The 26,762-nt window shown below is 38.7% G+C and overlaps 1 protein-coding gene across 2 annotated transcripts in view; it reads left to right on the top strand.

The window, feature by feature from the left end:
- The window catches only part of frmd4bb (FERM domain containing 4Bb), a 36,674-nt gene that overhangs the window by 6,990 nt on the left and 2,922 nt on the right, over nucleotides 1-26,762 (top strand). Inside the window, exons 2-23 of one of the 2 annotated variants that reach the window (XM_084720588.1) lie at nucleotides 8,334-8,399; nucleotides 9,552-9,646; nucleotides 9,772-9,864; nucleotides 10,075-10,159; nucleotides 10,525-10,581; nucleotides 10,665-10,687; nucleotides 11,963-12,046; nucleotides 12,743-12,808; nucleotides 13,122-13,179; nucleotides 13,266-13,352; nucleotides 16,493-16,569; nucleotides 16,956-17,094; nucleotides 17,185-17,326; nucleotides 17,979-18,112; nucleotides 18,315-18,431; nucleotides 20,230-20,458; nucleotides 20,542-20,595; nucleotides 20,730-20,877; nucleotides 21,098-21,265; nucleotides 22,419-23,203; nucleotides 24,563-24,704; nucleotides 26,425-26,544. In XM_084720588.1, coding sequence (XP_084576714.1) covers nucleotides 8,334-8,399; nucleotides 9,552-9,646; nucleotides 9,772-9,864; nucleotides 10,075-10,159; nucleotides 10,525-10,581; nucleotides 10,665-10,687; nucleotides 11,963-12,046; nucleotides 12,743-12,808; nucleotides 13,122-13,179; nucleotides 13,266-13,352; nucleotides 16,493-16,569; nucleotides 16,956-17,094; nucleotides 17,185-17,326; nucleotides 17,979-18,112; nucleotides 18,315-18,431; nucleotides 20,230-20,458; nucleotides 20,542-20,595; nucleotides 20,730-20,877; nucleotides 21,098-21,265; nucleotides 22,419-23,203; nucleotides 24,563-24,704; nucleotides 26,425-26,542 — 2,967 coding nt within the window. In that variant the 3' untranslated portion in view covers nucleotides 26,543-26,544. Of the gene's footprint in view, nucleotides 1-8,333; nucleotides 8,400-9,551; nucleotides 9,647-9,771; nucleotides 9,865-10,074; nucleotides 10,160-10,373; nucleotides 10,582-10,664; nucleotides 10,688-11,962; nucleotides 12,047-12,742; nucleotides 12,809-13,121; nucleotides 13,180-13,265; nucleotides 13,353-16,492; nucleotides 16,570-16,955; nucleotides 17,095-17,184; nucleotides 17,327-17,978; nucleotides 18,113-18,314; nucleotides 18,432-20,229; nucleotides 20,459-20,541; nucleotides 20,596-20,729; nucleotides 20,878-21,097; nucleotides 21,266-22,418; nucleotides 23,204-24,562; nucleotides 24,705-26,424; nucleotides 26,545-26,762 lie in introns of those variants that run through there. The other variant, XM_084720587.1, reaches the window with a different exon arrangement.

Genomic DNA, 26,762 nt, shown 5'->3' with positions numbered 1-26,762 from the left:
TTAATTAAATCTCCTGTCAGTGGGATTTTATTAGGAGAGCTAAGACTTTCTTGCCATAATGTGAGACTGAAAACAAATGATGATATGACAGTAGGGCTGCAACAAATGATTATTTCCATCGTCGATTAATCTGTTGGCAACTTTCTCCATTAATCGATTAGTTGTTCGGTCTATAAAATGTCAGAAAGGGTGAATAAAATGTGGATCAGTGTTTCCCACAGCCCAAGATGATGGTCTCAAATGTCTTGTTTTGTGCACAACTCAAAGATATTCAGTTTACCATCATAAACGACTAAATAAACCAGAAACTATTCACATTTAAGAAGTTTTAGTCAGACAATTTTGACTTTCTTATCTCAAAAAATCAAATGGATTGATCGATTATTGAAATATTTTGCAATTAATTCATTAGTTGACATCTAATCAGTTAAATGATCAATCATCGTAGCTCTATGTGACAATGACATATTTCATCAGCCAGTGTTTATTTAGAGAAAGTTGCCTTCATATTCATACAGGCTAAAAGGATATATAATGTAAGATAACAACAACATCAATAATTACAGTAAAATGATGAAAAAGTGAAATTAGGAAAATACCTAACAGACATGAAACAGCAATGAAAACAGTAAAAATGATGAAAAAGGAAAATAACAAATAACAATAATCATAACAATTGCAACAAGTGTGCCAAAAATTATAAATAGCAACAATAAAAGCTATAAACTGGAGGAAAAAATCAATTAAAAATAATAAATATAAACCATGTCTACAATCAGCCTAAGCAGGAACACTGTACAACAACCTTATCATCTAGTAAAGACACTTAAGAGGATCTACTGACAAATACCTGTCTAGTTTCAATACCTCTCGCCATTCATTCACTTTAATTGGGCCAAAAAAATCCAAAAGCTACTTTTCCGAGCTCAGGATTGGTCTGAGGAGTGTTTGATGACAGATGGATTTGAGTTTCAAAAAATGAAGTCATTCTTACAGTAATCGTGCAGGTCTGTGTTACCCATCAGGGTCAGGTATCAGAGATCAGTTTCATCAGTGCATTTTCTCTCATTTTACATTTGTTATAACGTGAAGGAGGAACTGCAAAAATCTCATGAACTCAAAACACAGAACTTAGTGTGTTTCCCTTCACCACCAGTGCATCGGATGTGACATCCTGTTAGGGAGTCTGTTTGAATTCACAGGAAGATTTTATTTGGATTTCTCCTTGGCTCCTCCTTGTCTTTATGGTGCGAATCCACTCACCAGACACTTTGTTGTTGAGTTTTCTGCACAGCTCCTCTCACATGTAAACTAAAATAGTGTGGGAATGTGCAAACTCTGATAATTTCCGTCTTCGTCCGATTGCAGTGGGCGCCTTCAAAAGAACATGTGAGCACAGACAGCAGACACCGACTCGTGTGTGATACCAGCCTTCATCAATAATGCATGAAAACGGGAAACTGAGATAAGACGAGCTGCAGTCTGGACATGACATTTAACCAGCGTGACGTACTAAACACTGACAGCTAGTTTACTCAGGAGACAGAGAAACTCTACTGTTACAGGAGCTCATTGTATAACTTTTAAGCTTGATATGGCGTTATTTTTCAAACTTGCGATTATAAAATGTTAATTTTTCATGTTTTGTTGTTTAACAGCTGCTCATCACCAAAAGGATTTACACTAGGGATGCATGATATGGATTTTTTTTCAGCTGATACTAATAACCAATAATTGCCCGCTTTTCTTGGCCAATTCTGATAGGATAACCAATAATTTCACTTTCAGTTGTTAAAAAAGAAGTTCATGTAACCTGTAGTTAATGTTCACCTGAAGGTAAGAAACGTTAAGATGCAGTGAGCAAAGCTGGATGATTTAATATTCCACAGCTGTGACCAAACCAAATCTAACTGTGACAACTAAAACAAAGAACAGTTCTACAGCAGTTTATTGCATTCAGCTGAGAAAAAAAGCTCTGTTTTTTGAATTTATGAGGTAATTTTTCATGTAAATAAAAAATCTGCTCTTTTTTCTGAATTAATGAGATAATTTTTCATGCTTAAAAAAATCAGCTTTGTTTTTTTTTTCCAGAGAAACACAGACAGTTTCTTTTACAGTAAAAACATTCTCATAAATTCAGAAAAACAAAGCCAATTTTTTTTTTGCTGCATGAAAAATAATCTCATTATTTCAGAAAAATAGATTTATATTGCCACTGCATGCATCAAGCTTCTGCACAATTCTGACTTAAAATGTCCTTTTTTCTAGTAAAGTACACTGAAAAAAATCACAAATATACTTTTCCCCATATACCTTTTATGGGAGAATTTTGCGTTTTATCAGTATAATAAGTGATAATATAAATTTCCCATTAGCAGGTGATAATTTATCAACCCCGATGTTTATCATGCCCGCTTAATTTTCACCTCTACATTCATGGTTATTCTTTGTTTCTTTGTGAAGGAGGCCACATCTGCACCATCTCCAACCTGCGTCGTCTCCACTGGGATGTTTCACTGTTGCACACTATAACAAGCTGTCTATATGCCAACCTCAGGCTCCAGACTAGAGCCAAACCTGCACCCTGCGGCGCAATACTCAACCAGCGCCTGTCCAGTCTCTGGAGAGACGAACACAAAGACTGACAGTTCTTTCATCTCTTCCCTCCGTGTCTCTTTTACATAGAGGTTCAATGCTTCTCTTAACCCCACAGGGTCCAAGGCCGGCCTTTTATTGAGGTTGAATAGGTTGTGTTTGGTTGACTAAGCAGCGCTGTCTGCTGCACTGTGACGGATACAGGAACACTATAGGAAGACAAATGAAGATTTAAATCATTATCATCAGTTGTTTGTAATGCTTTAATGATTTGTCAATGGAAATGGATTTTTGATAATTCATTGTATAGTCACCTTTCAAGAATATCAAATATTTTCTGATTTTTGCTTTTTGAATGTGAGGACTGGCAGCTTTTCTTTGTCTTATGTGATTATAAACTAGACATCCATTGGAAGATGTCAAATTAGTATTGAATGTGTTTTTTATGCCTCTGCTCCGGCAACAGCCGTGGCTGGAAGCATTATGTTTTTGGGTTTTCTGCTCGTCTGTCCATCTGTCCATTTGTCCATCTGTCCATTCATTCATTTTTCCATTCTATTCTTTGTCCCATTTCTTTAAATTTGGTACAAACATCCATCTGGACTCAGAGATGAATTTGTTGGGCAAGGGTCACCTCACAAAACATGTTTTTGGCTACAACTCAAGAATTCATTTGTGTCGGGACTTCGGGTCGGGTTTCAGATTTCCGAATATTGACTTTTCTGCATTGATTCATAATCTTTCAAGAGAGAATCGCAATGCGTCTAAGAATCGATTCCCTTATCCCTGAGTAGATGCACGCTTTGCTCTGCACAGTGAAATGGTTGGCGGGTGTAGTTCAGTCGTGAAGAAAAAAGTTCCAACATGAACTCCTCACAACAAGGTCTGTGGATTTCTGGAAAGAGACGTTGCTGTAGAGTTTTTCAAATATATGTTTTTGGTGCCATTTAGTTCCATTATATTCGAGAGAAGGTGAAGATCTCTATAGCCAGTGTGGCTCCAAAACTGAGCAGCTTACACCAAAAGAATCTAGATAAAAAGAGAGTGAAAAATATATATTTTTGATTGTGGGGTGAACTATCCCTTTAACTCACTTTTGAATCAATAACACCATCTTGTTTTAGCTTCTCCAATGTCCGAATTGGCAGCTTTTCTTTGTATTATGTGAGTGTAAATGAGATATCTTTGTGTTTTGGACTGTTGGACTGACAAAACAAGCTATTGGAAGATGTCAATTTGAGATTCCAGTATGTGGTGATGAACATTTTTTAATATTTTGATATAATAATCATCATAAGTTGCAGTATTAGTTGTTATTTTGTGTTTAGACAGTATATACTGGTCTATGTTCACTTGTAAAATGTAAAAGTGTTTGTCTGTGGTGATAAAGAGTCTCTTCTGTGTGTTGTGACAGAGAAACTGCTGGGTTACTGTCAGGGTGGCTGCTGGGTTGTTCTGTCAGTTATAAATAGCACTTCTTGTAGTGATTATAGCTCTCAGATGATTAATGGCGTAGATTCCTAAAAATCATGGCTCCTCCTCCTCCCACTCACTTCATCTATATTGCATAAGGACAAGTCATCCCGGCTGAATATGACTCTCGGCTGTCTGCTCAGCTAATAACTGCTTATGAAAATTCCTCAGTGGTGGATGCTTGTTTAAGAGGCCATTTTCTCCATATGAAAACTAATAATCCCCGCTGCACCATCTAGTGGCTGGTTCCTTTACTGTACATGTCAGCCTGGAGTAATGTCATGCTTCTTACAGAGACAAATTGTGTGACCCCACCATGATGCAGTCATAACTAAATCAAGCTCAAATCAATGCAATAATACTCCTGCTGATTGTCATGAACAGCCACACTCCGAATTAAGTGAATTTATTGAGTGTGCACTTTTAATTTGGGCCCTGAAAGAGAATTTATGGCTGTGGACACATTATTCAGAGGTTGTAATTGACAAAGTGCTCGTTAAAACAATACAGATGGTGATGATGTAATTTAAAGGAGTGACTCACCCCGCCCAGCACATTCAGGAAGTAGCGAGGGCAATTTGTTTAATCATTTATTAGTGCAATCTGAGAAAGGAAAGAATGAGAAGTAGAGTGTGTGTGCAAGCCTTTGAGTTGTTTCAGTCACTTTACTGGGAATCTCTCCTGACCACTGACAGTAAAATTAGTGGACTGAGCCACTGTGACGTCACCCAACCAAAGTTTGGCATGACAGGGGTCGCCATCTTGGTTTTTTGCAACCAGAGTCTGTTCACTATAGAAGAGAGCGTGGAGCAGGTATGTGATGTACTGCGACTTGGGCGGTGCTTGGTTTTGGCTCGTCCATTCAGCAGGAAATAATGGCGGCCTTCCTGGCCACAAAGTTTCTTGAATCACAAATAAACAGTCACCAAAAATGTTTCTGAAAACATTATGAGCAAGAAATAGGCAATGTAGTGTGTTATGGACCAGTGAAGTCAAGGGATTTTACTCACAGGTATCTAATACTAGCCCTAACCTGGAGTGTGTCAAAGAGGAAAACTGGACGGGTTTTCAAGAAGAGGGGAGAAACAGCCGGGGGGGTACCGAGTAGCAGGCTGGCGGGTAGCGGGTCCCATGGCCCAGGCCTTGCCAGCGCTGGTTTCTGCTCTCGTGAGCCTTGAACTCCGTTTTGTTTATTCGGTTCAGTTCAGGTTGTGTTGGATGGATCCCAAAAGACAAGTGAGCTTGAAGGTAGTGAAGCTGGTGTGTGTCCTAGGGCTGGAGGTCTCAGTACTCATTCAGTCATTCAGCTGCTGTGTGTTTCCACACGCCTGACCTTCATCACATCATTAAGTTCTCTAGAAGATGAGGGCACGTGCACCTTAAAGTGATGTCACTTCCCACAACACACTGCTTAACCACACCTCAGCATTATTTCTCAAGAAAAGTCAGTCAGAACTATGACCTCTCCTAACGCTCTTAAGATATAACAGACCTATATTTTGATCTATCTTTGATCTACTTTGATCTGAGTTTCTGGGAGACCTGTTGGAAACCAGAAACACAGTGTTAGCTGTGTGGTCATGTCTAGAAGGGAACCCCAGATCTGTGAAAGATCTCGTGAGAGTGATAATTTTAACTCAAACCATGATCTTTTCCTAATTGTAGCCAGGTGTTTTTTGTCCCTGAACCTACCTAAATTTAATCACAGCTTTGTCACGTTTTGTTCTAGACAGGACCCGGCTGCCTGATCATAATCTTTCTCATATTACAGCTGAACGATACACGAAACTGACCCTTTCTAAGTCCCGCCCCTTTTTTTGCTCTGTACTCCAGTGAAAGCTGAGCAAGCTTGGTACCTCGGTCAACTTTCTCCTGTCCCGTGTCTTGTACATAGATATGCTATGTGCTAGGCAAGCCTATGTTGAAAAGAAAACCAAATTTTGAAGATGGTCAAAAGATGCTGTAAATGATGCTGGCGGAACTCAAAAAACAACATATATTCACATCTTAAGTTCACTAATGTTAGTAAAATGCTAGCCAGCTAGAGCTAGCTAATCTACATCAATCTTTTAGTAGCTAGTTAGCTAGTCTTTTGCAACCATTAGCTAAATTTAGATATGACTTTATGTTTGCTCAACTGTTACTGGAGGACAGAGCAGAAAAATTACTTAGGAGGGGTCAATTATGTCTCTAAAACCATTTTAAGCAACAGAATATTGATCTACGTTTGATCAATATTGTCTAGTTTGACAGTTTGATCTGAGTTGATTATTACGACCACAATTCACAAAATTATCATCATGCCGTATTAAGGAAGACTTGAAACTAGTGAGACCATAAAATATTAAGAAACTGTGTATCGAGGTCATACATCAAGTGAGAAGTAGACTCCACAATCAGATTTCTTTTTGCATCCAGTGGAGTCGCCCCCTGCTGGCTGTTAAAAAGACTGCAGGCTTGAGACACTTCCACATTTGCTTCACTTTTCAGATCCAGAAGCACCGTCCACTTCTTCTTCTACTGTCTATGCTCCTTCCTCTATTATCAAATAACACCACTCACTTAAAATGTTCAGTAAAAGGAAGTAAGAGAAACCCGATATCTGGATTCAGAACCATTCAGCCACTGAACAGCACACTGAGTGACTAAAATGTCTCAGTAAATTCAACTGTATTAGCAGACAATATTAACCACATTTTATCGACCACTTATGCTCCTTGGCTGACCCCAATTGTTCATATTAAGAAGCAGTAAACCCTCAAGTGTGGTCAGGAGTCTGACCCGGCCTGCCCTCATTCAGTCAGCTGTTGATTTCTCATAAACCAGCTACACACTGTTTAATAAGCCGTTGCTGCTCACAGCCAAGGCCTGGCTGCTCAGTCAGTAACCTGTATGGCACAAGCTGCCGGTTAATCCCGATCGTCTGTTGCCGCTCAGCCAGAGCTAACACTTTCATGGTCCGGATCCAAGAGGAAACTAAAGGATGAGGTCTGGTCAGGGATGCATCCACACCTGCACTCTCCCCGGAGAGGTTTACCAGGTACAGCAGCTGCTCGCTTCACTCCGACTGTTAGAAGTTGTCATCAGCCTCATTCTGTCAGATGAAGAGGCAGTTGAATCTATCTGATGTTTGTGAGCAGGTTCTGTTGTGAAGCTGGTCAACCTCAATCTGTCATTTGTACTGGCTATTTTGATTTATTGAGCGAGCTGTAGTGCTTTGTAGGTCAGCCCGATTGTGTGATGTTCTATGGGCATTGTCGTCAAAATGATCTTCCACAAGGAAACATAATTTCCTTCTGATCGTGTGAGAAGTGGATTTAATGGATGTGGGGTTTTTTTGTCAGAATCAGATATGAGCTTGTGGTTTACTGCTGGTTGGAATTTGATGCATAAATGTTTAATATGAACAGGGTGAAAGATTTGGAATAATGATATTAGCAAGATACAGAGAGACACAGCTGTGTTGGAAGAAGTATTCAGATCTTTCACTTAAGGAAAATTAGCAATACAACAGTGTAAAATACAAATAAAAGTCCTGTTTTTATATGTTGTGTAACTATTTGCTCAAAATGCTGAAAAGTGCTCCCTGTGAATGTTGTATCTCTGCATAATGCTGTTGCATTCATGTCTGAACAGCATTTTAATGATGCAGCTGCTGAACACTACACTAATTTGAGCTACTTTATATATATTGTTGGGTCATTTTATCTGTAAAAGTTTTTGTGTAAAATCTTAATCTGCAAAATAACTAACTATAGCCATTAAATAAATGTACCAAAAGTCCAATATTTCCCACTGAAATGTTGGGGAGTAGCAGCAGTAAATACTGAGATACAGTATAAGTAAATGTACTCAAATGCTGGAGCAGCTGGGAGACTGAAAGAGTAAAAGTTAAACGTGAGAGGTTCAAAAGGTCCTTCAAAATCCTTCCTTTGGTTGCTATGGCAACAAATCCCAGAGACAATGGTTTTATTGTCATTAACTACGTCAGTGTTTTTTTTTTCTTCTGCATTTACCACCAAGGCCTTTGCTCGGTTTGGCTCCCGATTGTAAACACATTAACCGTTTGTCTCAAGGCTGTTTCTGTCTTTTCTTCACCATTTCTCAATATTTTACTGTGAGCCTTCAAGGCTGCTCTGCCGTAGGTGTGAAAGCATTACCAATAACCAAAGCACCTTATTGATTTCATTGTGCCATGTGATGATGAATAGTTTGTTGCAATCTGTGTCACAAGCGCTGAACTTCCTCTTTTCTTTCCCCTGCAGATGACTGAGGGCAGACTGTGTCAGGTGCAGCTGCTGGATGACAGGAAGCTAGAGCTGCTGGTTCAGGTATGAATGCTCCTGATTTAAATGAGGGATAATCCCGCTTATTACATGGTTACTTACAAAAAAAAAAAAGTAATAATTTAGTAGTAATTTCAAATTCAAATTTTGATTTAAAATGATCTTTTCTTGCTCTTCCAAAGTCTATGATCAGAATTACATCTACAGGTCTGTTCTTCATAGTAACGCTCTGCATAGCATAGCATAGAAATAACAGACCACAAAATGCTAATCAATATGTTTTATAATAACAATAGACTGATTGACTATGTGTAATTATGTGAAACAGGGTTGCTGGTAATAAAAGAAACAAATGAAATGAAGATATATCATCTGACTCTGCAGTTCCCTTCATTTTGAATGAACGTCTTTTAGCTCATGGTTTTAGTTTCTTTATTGTCTTGGTTCACTCTCACAGCTCTTGCATTGTTGTTTCTTGTAGCAGCTGATTTTAAAAGATTTGTTTGATTATTTTTCCTCTTCCCAAGTGGCCAGAGAATCAGCAATTGCAGATTACCTTAAAAATAAGATAGAATAATAGATATTTCTGTAATGTAATGTGGTATGTTTTCAGTAGGAATGTATTACAGGGTTCTTATGGGTTTTGGAAATCCTTGAAAATACATTTACTGTGATGCTTTAAGCAAGATTCTGTAGAATTCTATCACAAAACATGATTTTGGTTGTTTACAGTAACATCTAATTTCATGTGATGAAGAAATTAAATTATTATTTTGAGTATTAGCAGCTGTTAGGTACTGAAAAAAATAGAAAATGCACCTTGAAAATGCTTGAATTTGACTTTGTGAAAGTTGTTGAAACCCTGATATTACAGAATTTGGGTTTGAAGGGAGGTATATTCTCTCCGCTGGTTAACTGAAGATATATGGTTAGGTACAAAAGACCACCCTTCAGCAGAATGACCTGGGTTAAGTACCTTAGTATTTGCGCTGTTGAAGTGTCCTTGAACACAACACTAAATCCTCATTCTAGGACTACCGTCTGCTCTCTGACTTGAACTCTAACTTCTCCCTGGAGGGAAGGAGGCAACAACAAAATGATTTCCTCAAGTATCCATGACACATTTATCAAGAGTATTGTTTGAACAATTTTACTAATGATGTTGGATTCCTCATAAATCTTAATCTTTTCCCACAGCCTAAGCTGCTGTCGTACGAACTCCTCGACTTGGTTTCCTCCCACTTCAACCTCAAAGAGAAGGAATTCTTTGGACTCGCATTTTTTGATGACAAGTATGTAAATTGTCGAGTTCATTCTTCTTCAGTGGTCTGAATATTTACAGATGTCCATACATGAGTCTATGTGCATGTGTACAAAATACAGTTTTCTGAAGCTTCAGTCTGTTTTGCCTTTGCAGTGGTCAGCGTAAGTGGTTGCAGATGGACCGCAGAGTTCTTGAACATGACTTTTCGAAGAAGTCCGGGCCGATCGCCCTCAACTTCCTGGTCAGGTAATAATTCATGTTCTCATGCAAGTCACAGCCTCTCCAGCAGGGAGCACTACTTTGTGCAGTGCAGCTGTTAGCTGCTCACAAAATGTGCAGGGTACATACCTATTCTGGCTGTCTTGAATATATGTCAGTGTATACAAATGATTTGAAATGATCCAAATTTCTGTTTAACCTTTAAATTGATGTGCATATATCTGCTTTTATCTTAAGGTTTTATGTAGAAAACATAACACAGCTTAAGGACATCATAACGGTGGAGTTATTCTTCCTGAATGCAAAGTCTGCTGTCTTCAATGTAAGTGTTTTCGCTTGTTTTTCTGGTGTTTTTGAAGCAATGAAAAATGATTCTTCTGGTTGGTTTTCTTCCCAGCGGCTCCCCGATGATTCAGTGTCTCTGGACCCCTGTAGCAGCACCTCAGCTCAGCAGACAGTGGCTGCAGGGCACAGTTTTCTCGCTCTGCTGGCTGGAATGTAAAGCAGACAGTCTAAGAAAGTAGAAAAAAAAAACACAAGGGTTCATTTTGAGAATAAGCAGAGGTTACTGTAGGGCAACGGAGAGAAGATTCTATGTTTGGATCTTGAGAGCTTTCTCCACATGGACCACATTTTCTGCATCCTCTTTATTTATTTATTTTCCTGTTGATGTTTTATGCCTCCCAGGAGATTATAGAAGTGGAAAGTGAGAATGTCTTCAAATTAGCTGCAAATGCTCTGCAGGTTAGTGCTTTTAATAGCCTCATATACATACATTAATTGCTTTTAAAGCGTGCGGTCTGATAAGATGTGTTCTCTATCTCTAGGAGGCGAAGGGAGACTACACAAGGTGAGTGCATATTATCAGCATGGTAAGAAGTATTTAACAGCAGCAGGACAAGTTAATGGTGAGCTTTTAGCATAGACATTCAATAGGTCACTTGTTTCTCCGGAGTGCACACAACAAAAATCAATAGCAGTGTTATGTGAGGCTCGTCACAGACTGCTGAGAAGCTTGCACCAGGCAGCTAATGAGTCTCACAGTGCTGACAGAGGCCAAGTTTAGCAGAACAGAGACACCTTTACATTGCAGAGAGCAACTATTATCTATGTTGAACAGAACTTGGCTTTGATGTTATACATGTAGTGTTCAGAGGGAGTACTGCAGGTCCTGGTGCAGGTGACCACCTGGCTTTGACCAGCTGATGAAGTCAGATGGTTTAACAACACAGGCATCTTTTCATTTCTTTACTATGGAAGCTGTTGGGGCTGTAAATACCACTGAGGACACAGAAGTCATGCTTTCTGTATTTTATCTGAGATTTTTGGTGAATTTCAGCAACGTGGGGGAAGTTTACAATCTACAGTAAAAAAAACTACACATTTACATCCTGGTTACAGACTTTTTAGACTCATGGCTTGTATATTTACTTGTAAGTCAATAAAAATAAATGATACTAAATGATAGTACTGCTGCAGCTGGTTTATAGTCCTGACAGTGTGGAAAATAGAATAGAAAATTTACACAGAGTGTAACTGAAAGCAGTTTGAGAAGTATTCAGATCAAGTACTGGAATAAAAGTGGCAACACCACAGTGTAAAAATACTCTGTTACTGGTAAAACTTTTCCTTAAGTAAAAGTTCAGATGCTGTATCAATTATTAATATTACATTAATATTACTAATGCATGGGTTCATAAGCAGCATTTCAATGTTGTGGCTGTTGAGGATAATAATTCTTAATTACTTTATATATTGTTGGCCAGTCATTTGTAATATTTTGTCATATTTAATAAATTGATCATTCAAGTGAAACTGATCGAAGTTCAGTATTTGCTTCTGAGAGGTGGTGGAGCAGAAGCATAACTCAGTAGAATATTAATATACTCAAATAAAGTACAAGTACCTCAAAACTGTACTTAAAGACAGTATTTGAGTAAATATGTATAGTCTATTCAACCATTGGTAATAATTAAATTACAGAAAATATGAAAACTTTAAGAATTGAATGTTAAATATTTTTTCTAGAATTATGTTTTATTTTATTTTATTTTGGTGTCTTGGGGTTGGGTGGGGATGTTTGTTAGGGTTTTGGATTCATGTCCATTTTTCTTCTCTGTTTCAGTGATGAAAACACTCGAGCTGAATTGAAAAAACTACCAACTCTTCCCACCAAAGTACTCAAGGAACACCCATCACTTGCATACTGGTACGCTTACAGGAAATGCCTGAAAACTTGCCCACACTAATATCTTGCACACCATGCAGGCCTGCAGACTTGACCTTAAAAACTGCAGGCCTGAGTAGTCAGTGCAGCAGCTGAGTAGGCCTACTCTCTTGTGCTTTGTGTGATGAATCAGGCACGAGTGTCACTTTTTGGCTCCAAAGAGCTCAAAAGAGTAACCATTAGACTGCACCTTAATCAAGGTCTAACAGAGGCAGGAACTGCACTGTGTCTTTTTGTTAGAGATAATATTCAGATCAGTCGTCGTCATTTAGGGAAAAGAACCCGACTGCAACTTCACGGGCGAGTGCACTTCAGTGATCCTGCTGAGACAGATAAATTATCTTGTTATCGCAAGAAAATGAGCTTTGTTATCTTGAGATAACGGGGTAATTAACTTGTGATCTCAAGATAATGGCATTAAAAAAATTATTGCCAGCACGGCTGTTCTCGGCTTATGCAGAAAAAGCTGGTGCTCAGTGTGTTTGGCCACCAGTTAAGCTAGCTCGCCAAACAGTGTTCTAGATAATATTTAATTAACAATTGACATATTATATTTCTGATAACCTTTTTGACAACCAGTTTGTCAGTCATGGGGCTACACATACATATACCATGCAGAATGACTTGATATGATATGTTTAATCAGTAAAAATGTGTCCTCTTTATGTGACATTGCAGTGAGGATCGAGTTATTGAATATTATAAGCAGCTGAAAGGAGTCTCCAGAGGACAGGCCATTGTGCAGTGAGTATTGGAAAAAATAATGTGTATTTGCTGAAACTGGTTTCAGTAATTAGGCAATTAATGTTAAAAAGTGTTAAGTTCATTAATCTTGCTTTCACCTCTATTAGCCCTGCCTCCTCTCCGTCTCTCTCTGGCACTCCTTTTCTCATCTTCTGATAGAAATCAATATCTGCTCTCACAGTCCAGTGAATCACACTGACTCACTGGACAGAGATCAAATTCCCTGCTCTGTCTTTTCACATTCCCGAGGTAAACCACAGGCACATGTTAAAAAAGCAGCTGGTGGTTTAAATAAAAACTGTTTTTGTTCTAGGTATTTGACGTTAGTGGAATCGTTGCCCACGTATGGCGTGCATTATTATGAAGTTAAGGTAGGTCTTCCGCTGAGATTAAAGGGAAATGACAGCTGTTGCGCTTGCAGTTGAGTCAACCATCAAGCTGTGCTCTTTCTTCACAGGATAAGCAAGGGATCCCGTGGTGGCTTGGAATCAGCTATAAGGGCATTGGCCAGTACGACCTGCAGGATAAATTAAAACCCCGAAAGGTAAACATTTCCTGCTGATGCATGTCTAAAATGGCTCCTTCTTTTCTCCTTCACTGATCCGACTGTGGACGTGACAGCACAGTACATGTTTAAGGAAGGATTGCTGCTGTTGCACACAGTGCGGTGATTCACCAGCTCTAATTCATGCATCATCTATTTCACTCCAACAAAGGCTGGGCTTCAGCTGAAACAGACGAGGCCAGACTTGAAAAATTGGAGCTAAATCTCATTCTAGAGAGCTCTGCCAGTTTGCTGTAAAGAGGCTGTGGTGAGTTTTGTACAAAACTCAAATCGAAAAAAAAGCTGGAATGTTGTGTAAGAACTTAATAAAAACACAATGCAATGATTTGCAAATCTCTCTTGACCTATATTTAGTTGAATATAATACAAAGACAAGATAATTTAATGTTCAAATGTATTAACTTCATTATTTTTTTTAAATATACACTCAACATGGCTGTTGCATCTTCTGCATTAAAGAGTAAAAGATTGATCCAGATTGATACAAGTTCAAAAGCCAGCATCTGTGATGTTATGGGGGTGTGTTAGTGACCACGGCATCATGGGTAACTTGCATATCTGTAGGGCCCCATTAATACTGAAAGTTACATACAGGTTTTGGAGCCACATATGCTGCCATCCAGATGTATTTTTTTTTTCAGAGGCATCCCTGCTTATTTCAACAAGACAATACCAAGATGCATTCTGCATGAGTTATAACACTGTGAGAGTTCTGGTACTAGATTTATGAATTTGATGCCAGCAACATGTTCCAAAAAAGTTGGGACAGGAGCATGTTTACCACTGTGTTCAACCACCTTTTCTTTTAACAACACTCATTAAGTGTTTTGGGACTTGGAACACTAATTTTGAAGTTTTGACAGTGAAATTCTTTCCCATTCTTGCTTAACACACAACTTCAGGTGCTCAAAAGTCAAAAGTCAAGAATCTCTGCTGGTGCATTTTGCACTTTATAATGCACCACACATTTTCAGCGGCACACAGGTCTGGACTGCAGGCAGGCCGGTCTCGTACCCACGCTGTTTCACTGGAAAGCCACGCTGTTGTAACTTGTGCAGAACACGTCTTCGCACTGTCTTGCTGAAATAGGCATGGACGCTCCTGAGAAAGACATTGTCTGTATGGCAGCGTATGTCAATCCAAAACCTGTATGTCCCTTTCAGGATTAATGAAGCCTTCACAGATATGACAGTTACTCATGATGCCATGGGCACTAACACACCCATCGCATGACAGATGCAGACTTTTGAACTTTTGAACAACGTCCATAATGAATATGTTAACAAAAAAAAAAAATAAATCGATAAAATAAAAAATATGAGTTCAAACTCTAAATATCTTGTGTTTGCACTGGATTCAATTGAATACAAGTTGAAAATGATTTTTAATACATTTTATTCTGTTTTTTATTTAGTTATTTAGTTTTATATGGACAACTTTTTTGGGAATTGGGGTTTGTATAAAAGTCCTTGAGAATAGCACATGCTGTACAAATTGAACCTGCTTTTCTTGTTCATTGCTGTTGTTTTAGCTTTTGAGTTGACAGGAGAAACACCCATGTGAGTGATCTGTCAGCTATGTTGTCCACTGTGTGACTCCAGCATGTGCCTGTCTGTGCTGCTGGCTGCAGACATGCAGACACGCAGTGCAGCGCTGTTATAGAACAGGTGGGAAGTTCAAAACAACTCACATTAATTTACTGGCACTGTCTTCCTGCTCAAGCCTGGTAATCGCTCGACATGGTGCAATCCATCTTCGTCTGCTGAGTTTCAGAAATTGTGCAAGCGTCCGGCTGTGTGCAGACAGCGCGGTGTGTTTTAGAAAGCAGAAGAGGGAGTGAGCTGGTGATGTCAAAGGGAAAGGGGCTGGATTTGGGGCATTATCATGCGTGTTCTGAGCATACCTGAGGAGACAAGTCAGGAGCTGACAGGAGAAGGAACAAAGTATGTGTTTGTGTTGACAGCAAAGCCAGGGAGGATTTAATAACTAAGAAACAGGACTTGTGAACATCTATTATACTGGTAAGACTGGATATTACACTTCTTTGTGTTGGCAACTTTTGGAGTAAGACTGCAAGTAGACAGAGCTTTGGTTCTTTTACTAACATTTACTAACTTTTATGTTGAGTTAAAACCATCAATCATTCTTTAAAATTATTCTTATTTATTGACAAACTGTAACTATTATTTTCATTATTGATTAATCTATGATTTTCTTGATTAATTGATTAGTTACTTGGTCCATAAAATGTCAGAAAAAAGTTGAAAAATGTCAAGCTGATGTCTTCAAATGTCTTGTGTTGTCAACAACCCAAACACATTCAGTTAACTGTCAAATAGGAGTAAAGAAACCAGCAGTATTCACATTTAAGAAGCTGGAATCACAACATTTTCTCTTTAAAAATGACTCAAAATGATTGATGAAATAGTGGATGATTGATGAAATAGTTGGTGATTCATTTAATACTTGAATAATAATCAAAAACCGTTGCAGCTCTAACTGGATGTTTGCATCTTCATGCATGTTACTGAATTTTAACCGTGCAATACAGAATACTCAAAGCATCCATGTGCAGTGTTAAGATGGTGTCTCATTCACATCTCGTCCAGACACATAGTGAGTCACTGACCCAAATAGATTGTTCATATCTGGCTGGTTGTCAGTGAGCACCTGGGTGATATGGGGATCGGCGTGATGAGCCATGGAAAGAGTCGTATACAGGCAGCGATGAGTCTTTGTGTATCGTCCCTTTGTGGCGTTCCTCGCTCTCTAACACCTGCATTATTGCAGACTTGGCATGCCAGGCTGCCCAGACTGTAATGACAGTTCATGTTACAGTCTGGCTTTTTTTTAATGACTGTGGTTGAAACAGGCGAGTCTAAACACATGCTCTACTAATTTTTTTTTTCCTAATAGTTTATGTGATGTCAGTCAAGATGGTCATGGACATTGTATTACAGACACATGAATATTCATCAGGAGTTAAGACAGAAATTGACAAAATTTTAAAGCCAGTATTCCTGGCCTCATGCTGCTGTTCGTCTCTCTGCCTTTCAGATTGTGAGTTACCCAGCATGAACTCCATTTCCTTAATTGTTATTTGTCATTTTTGCCCACAGCTTTACCAGTGGAAACAGCTGGAAAACCTGTACTTTCGAGAGAAGAAATTTGCTGTAGAAGTTAATGATCCACACAGGTGAGCAGCAGGAGAGATTGTTCCTTGTGATTCAAGTTTTCTACTTTTTAAGTTTTTCATTATATAAACAGCAGAATGCAGCGTAATACAATTGACAAAGCAAATGTAATAAAAACAAAACAGATCTTGGCACTACACAGTTTAAAAGAGGAGAAAAAGAGCATAAGAAACAGGAAAGGAGAAATTTTACCAAAGTTTTGCCAGGTATCAAGCTTGATCAACTGTTATTGGAGCACAGAGAAAAAAGGGTGGGACTTAGAAAGGATAAATTTAACATTTCAGCATTTATCTAAAGAGATCATTCATAGCACTGTTGTTTTACTGGAATTGTGCTAAAAACTTGATCCCAACGTCTGATTTCTTTTCCCATGTGTCTCTTGTAACAGGAGAGCCGTAACCAAGCGCACCTTTGGGCAGACAGGACTACTCATCCACACGTGGTATGCCAGCCATTCTTTGATTAAAACCATTTGGGTCATGGCTATCAGCCAGCACCAGTTCTACTTGGACAGAAAGCAGAGCAAAGTAAGTGGGAGTTATCAGTCACTTGTACCTTACTTTTAATAGCAAGTCCTTCATCCACTCTGTTGTTCATTTTCCTCTTAATTCTTTTAGGCCAAATTAGGAACAGCTAAAAGTCTGGAGGAAATTGCCATGGATCTCACAGAGCACGGAGGAGCAAAAATAAACAGACTGGGAGACGCTGGCCTGAAGAATAACTTAATAACAGCCAGCAATGGGAGCCTGGTGTCTACAGGTTGGTTATAATTACTTATCATCCTGAAGCAAGTGTGTATTAAGTTACAAAAATAATAATTTCACGTCATAGTTGTGCTCCCAAATGTCTCTATGAGCCTATACAGAAAAGATACAGATACATTTTTCTAAATGTTTATATGTTTTATCTTACACTTACACTCAAACTAGATACAACATTCTTAGTAAATGTGTGTAATATGAAACTTATATAATTTGGGAACTTATAAGTACTATATATGACAGTATATCTACATAGAATATTCTTAGTATGTGTAATATCAAACTGATGAGTGAAACAAAAATGTTTAAAGTATTGTATATAAACCTATTCAGCCATGTAAGATGTTATATATGAGATATACAAATAAAAAAAAATAAAACAAACCAAATAAACATATATAAAATGGTCTATATTTATATTTAAAAAGCATAGCAAACTTTATAACTGAGACTTTAAATGTTTAATCATCAGCATTTACATAAAACATAATTTGCCATGCACTTTACTTATGCTGAGTTGTTTGTGAATTAAAAAGTAAAGGTATCATAATTGAAGAGTTGATAAGAGTTTCATGACAAGAATAAATTTTTTCAGTGTAAGGATATTGCACACTCTGTTGGCAAGAATAGTCAGAAAATTGTTTTCACAGGTTCTGCAGACTCTGAAATGAGTGAAGAACAGAAGAAAGAGAAACTCTCCGAGCTGAGAAAAAAAGAGCAGGAGATCCAAGATATTTTGGCCAAGAAAACAAAAGAACTGAAGAAGATTTGCCTGAGAGAGGCGGTGAGAAATCATTTTGTATGACACTTCTTCTGCGCTGGTACCGTATTCTGCAAGAAGGCTCATATAAGTCTTTTCCAAACAGTCACGTTTGTTCGGCTGCATTATTAAAGCGTGTTGCTGTGCGCCGGACAGATTGATGGTTTCTGTTGTTTCCGCTCACTTCGTCTAAGTGTTTATGAGCCTTGTTGTTTTGTGCTTTCAGGAGCTCACTGGCAAGCTGCCAAAGGAGTATCCCCTCTCTTCAGGTGAAAGACCGCCACAAGTCAGACGGCGAGTTGGCACCGCTTTCAAGTTAGACGACCTTTTCCCCTATAATGAGGTCTGTATCCAACCGGGGCATTTTAATCAAATAGAGCAGCAATTCACGTCTCGTGTTTTTGTGTGTAATACTGTTTGGGTAATGCTTTATATTAAATCCATGTGATACGTGTAACAAAATATTGATTGAAAAATGACTTTATTAATTTAAAATTATGGTATTGCTTCTCCAGAGTCTGCATCCATCGCAACAGTCTGTTATACAGAAATAATAGACCTTAGTATTCCATAATTGACCAATCAAATTCAAGTATTGCCTGTACGTCCATTGCAATGCTTATTAACATTATTATGTGTTAATAAGATCATGTGTTGATAATAGCATAATAATGTTTATTCTTAGATATAAGACATTTATAAGCACTTATAAGAAAATTGTTTATAAACTGCATAAAAACATTAATAATACTGAGTTTGACTAACTTACCTGTTATGTCATTGTTAAACCTTGATGAAGCTTTTTGTTGTAGCTTTATAAAGATTAAAACACATTTTATTTAGCATTTATTAAAAGTTAACTATCCACATATTAACAATTAACAGTGCTTTTAGCCACTACAGGGTCAAAAGCGAGAACGATAGTTTGCTTGTATCGTGTTTTACAGTTAATGTACTTTCTGCATTTGAAGGATATTTTTTGGTTATATTATATTTTTATTTTGTTGTCGGCAAAAGATCTTCGCCAACAATTAATCATTCCTGCTAACAAGTGTTCTCTGTGCAGCCAAAGCCTCACATGTTCCTTCATTACGATGCACATGGGCACTGTAGTTTATTTTGAGTTGATCCTACATGCATTGTTTTGGTGCCACAAATACTTGCCATAGTGCACCAAGCCTGCAGCTGAAAATAGTCTCCAACAAATGTGCAACTTAATACTGTTTGTTTACATTAAATGTACTCAGCAATTAATTTACAGGACGTGAGAGTACTGCATTTAACAATCGTCATCAATAACAGCAAGATGGAGTATTTGAAGTGGGGCTGTATGAGATGCTTATTGAGAGTCATTGCAGGTACCAACATAGAAACTAAGCAATGTACTGCTGAGGGCAGGGTCAGAACCAAAATTTGATATTAAATTATTAATATCATTTTAAGTGTATGTTATATTTAGAATATTTTCACCACTTTACCTTTCTGACAAAAAACAACCACACATTGCTCTCTCTCGCTCAGCAAGACTCCTTTAGCAAAAACAGTAATTTTACCTTGCAGAGGACTTGATGGCCTACAGCTGCCTCAGTTTATTAGTTTTTTGTGTTACTGTATGACTATGGTTTATCAAAACTCACCTTTTAACACACAGAAGTCACACAGTAACACAAACAAACTAACCGAATGAGGCAATAGTTGAACAGCAACTTCCAAATTGATTTTTACCAATGGCGTTTTCCCACCAACATTTCCCAAGGTTGTCTAACAGCAAGATAATGCGATGAAAGCATTCTAAATGTACTGTAGTGTAAACTTAAAATGGTATTGATTTTTTTTTCAAATGGCTAGAATATGTTTTGCTACTGATCTTGTCCACAGCAGTACATTGTTTTGCTTCTTACACTGGTATTCCTGCTGCTTCTCAAAACTGGGGGTGTGCTGACCACCAGACTATTGATAAGTACCTCATACAGCCCCACTTTTAAGAAGTCCTACAGTCACTAGATTTATTCTTTAACAAACTTTAAATGAATAAGGCAAATTATGCGCCAATAATGGTTATTATCTGATTAAACCATGTGTAGCAGACATCTTGTTACTTATTGTTATCTCTGGGGACGTGCTGCTTGTGTTTTGTGCAGGATCCCTTTCTGAGAAACCTGGAAAGCAGATTTGCCCTGCAGCAGAAGATTGTGGAGGCGGCTAAGAAGCTTGCCAATGAGCCAGAACTGTGTAAAACAGTGAAGAAGAAGCGGAGGAGAAACTGTCTGGATGCCATGCACAAACTGCAGCAGATAGAGGACGAAATGAACCAGTACAGAATCAAGAAGGGAAAGAAGCCCACACAGCGGGCCTCGGTCATCATTGCAGGTAGAGTGCAGACTAATATGTGTTACTGGATTATCACTGAGCTAAATTAACAGTAAACACGGAGTTGTTTACTTTTTCTGCAGATGAACTCATCCGGTCAGACTGCAGCTCTCTGTCTAGTCTCCCACTGGATGATGGTGAGTCAGTCAGCACACATTCTGGTGCATTAAAATCAGCCAACCTGCTATGATTATCATCATTAATACTCGTTTTGAGTATTTATAAAAGAGCGAGTGTCAGTATTGTTACTGTGCGTAACTTTTGTATTCAGATGACTCAGACGGTGCCAGTCAGAGGCCGCGCTCACGATCGGTTCAAGGTTCCCCTCAGCTCAGCCCGATGCGGTCTCTGGGAGCAGAATATGATGTGGAAAGACAGGGATCTCCGAGGGAAAATCACCACAACAAGAACCACAGCAGGTTGGGAAACCGATGAAGTCCATGAAGTCTCCTGTGATGTCAAACCTGTTTCACAACTTTCGATTTTATTGAAAACTGTTCTTGGAATGAAGCAATGATATCATGTTCTGGATGAGTCCGTAATATTTGCCGTGTCGTGTTTGCAGCCTCATTCCTTTCCTCTCACCTCACCCCTTTTTTCCCTTTTTTTTGATCCTGTCCTACTACCACACCCTTTTAGATTAGCTTTTGAAGGCCAGGAGGCTTCCCACTACTACCAGAATCCAAGAGACGTGTCCTCCACCCACAGTAGTCCCTACAAAACCCTTCCCAGACCTCCTAGAGATCCACGCAGCATGCCTCCCACCCCGGTTATGACCCGCAATGCCTACAGCAGCAGCCAGCTCAGGTGTGATCTCTGCTCCCTTGCACTGCCAACCCAAAATCCTTCCTCCTTCTTTCTCCTACCCTCTAAACCTTTAAAGAGACAGTTCACTCAAAGATCAAAAATACATGTTTTTTTCACTCTGGTCTGTAGTGCCGTTTATCCATCTAGATCATTTTGTGTGCTCATCAGCTGTAAAGACGTCTTCCTTTCCTCTAATATAATGGAACTAAATGGCGCTCGGCCTCTGCATTTCCAGAAATTATGTCTTGTTTCTTCAAGATAATCAACAGAACAGAAAAATAAATGTAAATTCAGGTAGTTTCACAACAGAGCTGTCAGGTGAAAAGGCAGGTCTATAAAAATGTCTCATTTAAAAGCAGACACTGTATCATCATATGCTAACTGGAAGTCTGTTCCAGAGCTGACGTGCCGGTAAAGCAAACGCTGGATCAACCTTCGACCTAAATCTGGAAGAGCTAGCATGCCTAACCCTGCAGAGTTCACTGATGTACTCTGGCGCCTGGCCACAGAAAGCCTTGTAGTCATGAGGAATATTTTGAAATGGATCCTAAAACGAATTGGTAACCAGTGAAATGCTGCTCAAACTGGGGTGATATGAGAGGAGCAGGTTGTCTTTGTCAGAAGTTTGGCTGCGGAGCTCTGCGCAGTCTGAAGTTGAGCCAAATCTCGGGCACTGAAGCAGGTAAACAAGGTGCTGTAATAATCAAGGCACAAAGAAATAAAAGTATGAATAGTTTTCTCTGTGTTGCTAAAAGATATTCCTGAGTTGGTTGACACGTGATTGATTGGTAATGTTTGGTAGAAAGAAAATAGTTCCTACATGAAACTGCTCACAACAAGGTCTGTGTATTATCAGGAGTAAATGGCTCATGATTTCTGAATGCCATCTTGTTCCATTATATTTGAGAGAGGCCAGACATCTGTATAGCGGATATCTCCAAAACTCTGCAACTTACGCATACAACAACAATCTAGATGGATAAATAATGCTACAGGTAAATACGTATTTTCGATTTTAAAGGTGACCTGTCCCTTTAACCAAACCTCTCATACAAATCCCTAACTTTTATTTGAACTAATAAATCCAGAAATATTATCCCATAAGTGATTTCTTGTTTTAGGAGACAGTTTAAAAGTTGTGTCCCTCCTGCAGGTCGGAGGGGTCTCCTCATTGCTTCAGGCATCGCAGCGGCAGTCTGGAGTCGCAGCCTCGGCTCAGAAAAGACACAGACTCAGAGAAACCCGTCTTCATCTTGTCACCAGCCCACCGCAGCAACAGCACAGAGGTGTTAGAGGACTGCTCGTCCTACACCAGCCAGTCTAGTCTGGACTACTGCGGGGCGGCCAACTCCCACTACAGTACGCTGGACTCCCGAAGCTCCACCATGCATCGTCTCCACAGGAAGGTGGAGGTGTACGGAAACACCGGGAGCATGCCCAACCTGGTCCAGCACCACTCTGGTTGTAGTTATTCATGTGAGACCTCAGCACACTATGCACCCAGTGCCTACTACGTCCCCGGCTACCCCTGCTCGGACATGGAGCCTTACGCTAACGGTGCCTACGTGTATGAGAATGAAGTAGAGGGCCACTACAACGTCAACCCCTCCTACCAAATCAATGGCTATCATGGACACGACAGGTTCAGGCACTATAGCAGCGACCGGGCAGACAGTATTTCCCAGAATCCCTACGCGACAGTGAGGCCACCGCGGAGCCGAGAGGGGCCCCGGAATGAGCTGCTGGCCAAGAACATGCAGAAGGCCCTGGTGGCGGAGCACCTGAAAGGCTGGTACCACCGAAGCAGGGGCCACAGGGAGGGAGGGAGGGGAATGCTGACCGGATATGACTTCGACAGCGGCTCTCAGCTCAGCCTCGGCTACCAGACCATGCCAGCGGCATTCAGCCACTCCAGCAGAACCACCTCATTTTCATCAGGTGAGTTCCTCGAGCAGTGTGAAAGAGTCAAGTCAGATTTATTAGTGTAGGAAGAAAAGTCTTCCAAGAAGATATAATTTAATAAAACCTTTTTTGTCTTCTTTTATATTCAGGGATGGATAGATTTACATAACTGCTGTAGGTTGTTCAGGACTTAATATATATCAGCCATGGAATGCTATTTTATTTCTATATCTGATTCTCCTTCACTCTGAATTCCTCTGTCATGTCTTAAAGAAATGCTAAGACTATTTTATTTATGTTCAATGGAGAGTTTCACTCGCTGTATTCAAACTTTTTCAAGGCTGCCAAGAGCAGAAGTCTGGGAGAAAATTAGCCCCGGATTGTGCCTCTAGCTTATTACAATTAGTTTAGAGAAAGGTAACCGATAATAAATCTTTTACATTTTGATTCACATTGTACAAATTCAGCATGGGCATACAGTAGGTCATTTCTGGCATAACTTAGGGAAAGGGGTTGAAAATCTTTTTTTACAGGATTAAATAATGAAAATACACAAAGTTAACATGGACAGCAGGTAAAATAAAACAAAGTGATAATATACATTGACTGCTGTGAGTATTAAGAAGACTTTTAATGTGTTTGAAAAGTACTTGAATTTGATTCTTAAAAGGCTGCAAAAAACTTGATTTTATTGAATGTATCATGATATGCTATAAGAGATCAGAATCAGAAAATGTTTGCGTTACAGGTGCTTCCATTCAAGAATCTAAGTATATATAAGCATATGGAAAATATAAGAATGGAAATGGAAATCAAAAGTATGTAAAAAATGTAAGCAACAAAATATACAACAGTGGTACACACAAATAGTGTAAAAACAACAATAATTCTGGAGATGGGGGATAAGTATGTTAGCATGCGAGTATTATAAATAAGAGTACAGGCTGGTTTAAATGCACAGTAAAAATAAATAAATGCAGCAACGATGTCAGTGTAACTTGTTAATGTGTAAATTGCACCAATAACCATATTTTTAGGTCAGTATGAAGATATAAATGAATTATAAATCATAATTAGCTTCTGATGAGTTGAACATAGTTGAGCTGACTAATAAGTACGTAGATGCAGAAACTGGTATTGAAAAGTATAGTTACATTTTAAGATATCTCTCCAGAAAAAACAAAGAAACTTTAAAAAGTTTTGCAAGATTGTTGTACTACAACATAAAGTTGTGAAATGTCCGTGTGCTCTGTACTGCCCAGTCATGTGAAGGTTAAGTGTTTGTTTTGCAGTAATGACGTTAAGATGGACTTACGGACGTTTCCAATAACAACAATTACTCCTGAGTTACAGTCCAACATTAGCTGAGCGCTGTTGCCTGTGTCTTGTTTGCAGTGTCCTCAGTGGAAAGCAGCACAGGGAACTGGCGCAACCAGCTGGCAGTCGGCCTGACAGAGTACGATTCACCCGACACACCTCAGTACCCACACCCTGGAGCGCCTGTCTCTCCGTACAACCGCAGTCCCACACACAACAGGTGAGTGCTGCAGTTTGCTAAATCTCCACGCTGAGCTGTGGACGCAAGAGGAAGTGAGTCAGTCACAGACAACTCGTGGCTGTTTTTTTTTTTTTTTTTCAGTTTAATTATTCATGGAATTTCAGATAAAATGCTGTTCAGGCAAGACACTACAGGTGAATAGGTCACAAATTTTAACTCGTATATATCACCATAAAACTTTCCCAGGTTATTACTTACATTAAAACATTAAACATTAAAACAGCAAATCTGCAAGTAAATCTATCTATAGTAATCCAGAAATCGGAATATCAGGTGATGTCAGGTTCAAAATCTTTGTTTCATTCCTTCATTCATTTTTAAAGAGGATATTTTTTGCCATGTTTTAAGGAATAAAATATTTTAGAAATCAGGCTATGAATGATGTTTGAACAATCCCCTTTTATAAAAACCTTGAGAGTATAAAGATAGGAATAAAACTGGATGTATGTAAGTGCCACTGAAGTGGAGATTTCTGACTCAGATTTTGAGAAAACAGCCTTTAAAGATATGTTTTTTGTAAAATTCCATACATTTTTAGGCAAAAAATAAGACACATGAACAAAACAGGTAAAATATTTAACTAATAGATATCTCTATGAAACCTCCCCCAGTTGATTATTTGTGTTAAGATAACTATTTTTTGTATTACAAGTTTTCTGAAATGCTATGTTTAAATATGCAGATGAGATCTAATTAAACATATGTGCTACTTTGCATACATTTCCAGAACATAAATGAACACTGGATAAAGCCAGGTTTAAAATTCTTGTTTAACTTTACTGAGATATTAGAGTAAAACATTTTTACAGCACAGATTTTGGGTATCTGTTTTTATAACTATAAATCATAAAATACTGTCATAAAAAGCCATGTTTTTAGGAAAAGAAAATATAAATATAAATATAAAATCAGGCTGCGAAATGGATAAACCCCTGTGTAACAACCTTGAGAATATACAAAGGAATAAAACAGGAGTGTTTGGTGCTTTAAAGTGCTACTGAAGTGGAAAATTTCTGGCTCAGAGTAGGAGGAAAAAGACTCATTTTGAGGACACAGCTTTTAAAGATGTATATTGGAAAAATTTCATACTTTACTAGACAAAAAAAGACTCTTCAGGTGAATAGGGTGTGGAACTAATACTGTGTATATCACCGTGAAACCTCCCCAGCTGATTACTCACATTAGGAGAATTATTTCCTGCATTTCAAGTTTTCTGATATTTTAGGTTTGAATAAAATGAGGCTTTCATTTTCAGAACAGAAATCAGAACCAAAATAAACACCTACATATATCTATTTTGGATGCTTTCTTTCCACTAGTCTGGAGGAAGACATGTTACGGAAACAAAATAAGTCTCAAAATTGTAGACATCACTTGACTGATTCATGAAAGTGAATTATATTTAACTTTATTACACAAATTACAAAAAATGAAAACATGAGCTTCCTCTGGTTTCCAGGCTATCCAAATTGACCTGTGTCTGAAAAACAGTTTGCCTGTGGTGTCTTGCCTCAAGGATACATAATTAGCCTGTTAATGTCTCCTGATTTCTTTAATGCATGTTTCTTGCAGTTTAAGGCCTTTGTTTTGTGTGCAGTTTGTAAAGTAAAAAAAAAAATGTAACCATGAGGACCGTCTGTCTTTCTTCCTGCCTCTCCTCTTTTCTGTCTTGACTTCTGATTAATGCTCATGTGTGCAGATCTTCTCCAGAAAACAAAGTGTCTGACACAATGCCTAAAAAATCTGAGTCAGTTGAGGTGGTTGGCTCTGAGGCCACTAGTAATGATGAACCATCTGACAACCAGGCTAGCACTTAAGGGTGAGACCAAACACAGTGGGCTTCTGCCTTGTGTCGTGTTGCCAGTCACGTCCATTTTGACATCCCATTTTCATTCGTGTGTTACTCCTGTATAGCTTATTTAATCATCCACATCTTTACATTGTGGTCTGCTGATTTTTTTTTTTTTTATTAGACAGTCATTTTTGTGTTTGTTCAAAAATGTTGCACTCATTATTTGGATGATCTTGCACCTTACA

This window comes from Lutjanus erythropterus, chromosome 6, assembly GCF_056507025.1.
Source record: "Lutjanus erythropterus isolate fLutEry1 chromosome 6, fLutEry1.hap2, whole genome shotgun sequence".
In the NCBI taxonomy this organism is placed as follows: domain Eukaryota; kingdom Metazoa; phylum Chordata; class Actinopteri; order Lutjaniformes; family Lutjanidae; genus Lutjanus; species Lutjanus erythropterus.
Note: the sequence above shows the minus strand (reverse complement) of the source record. Positions and strands in the feature narration are given on the sequence as shown.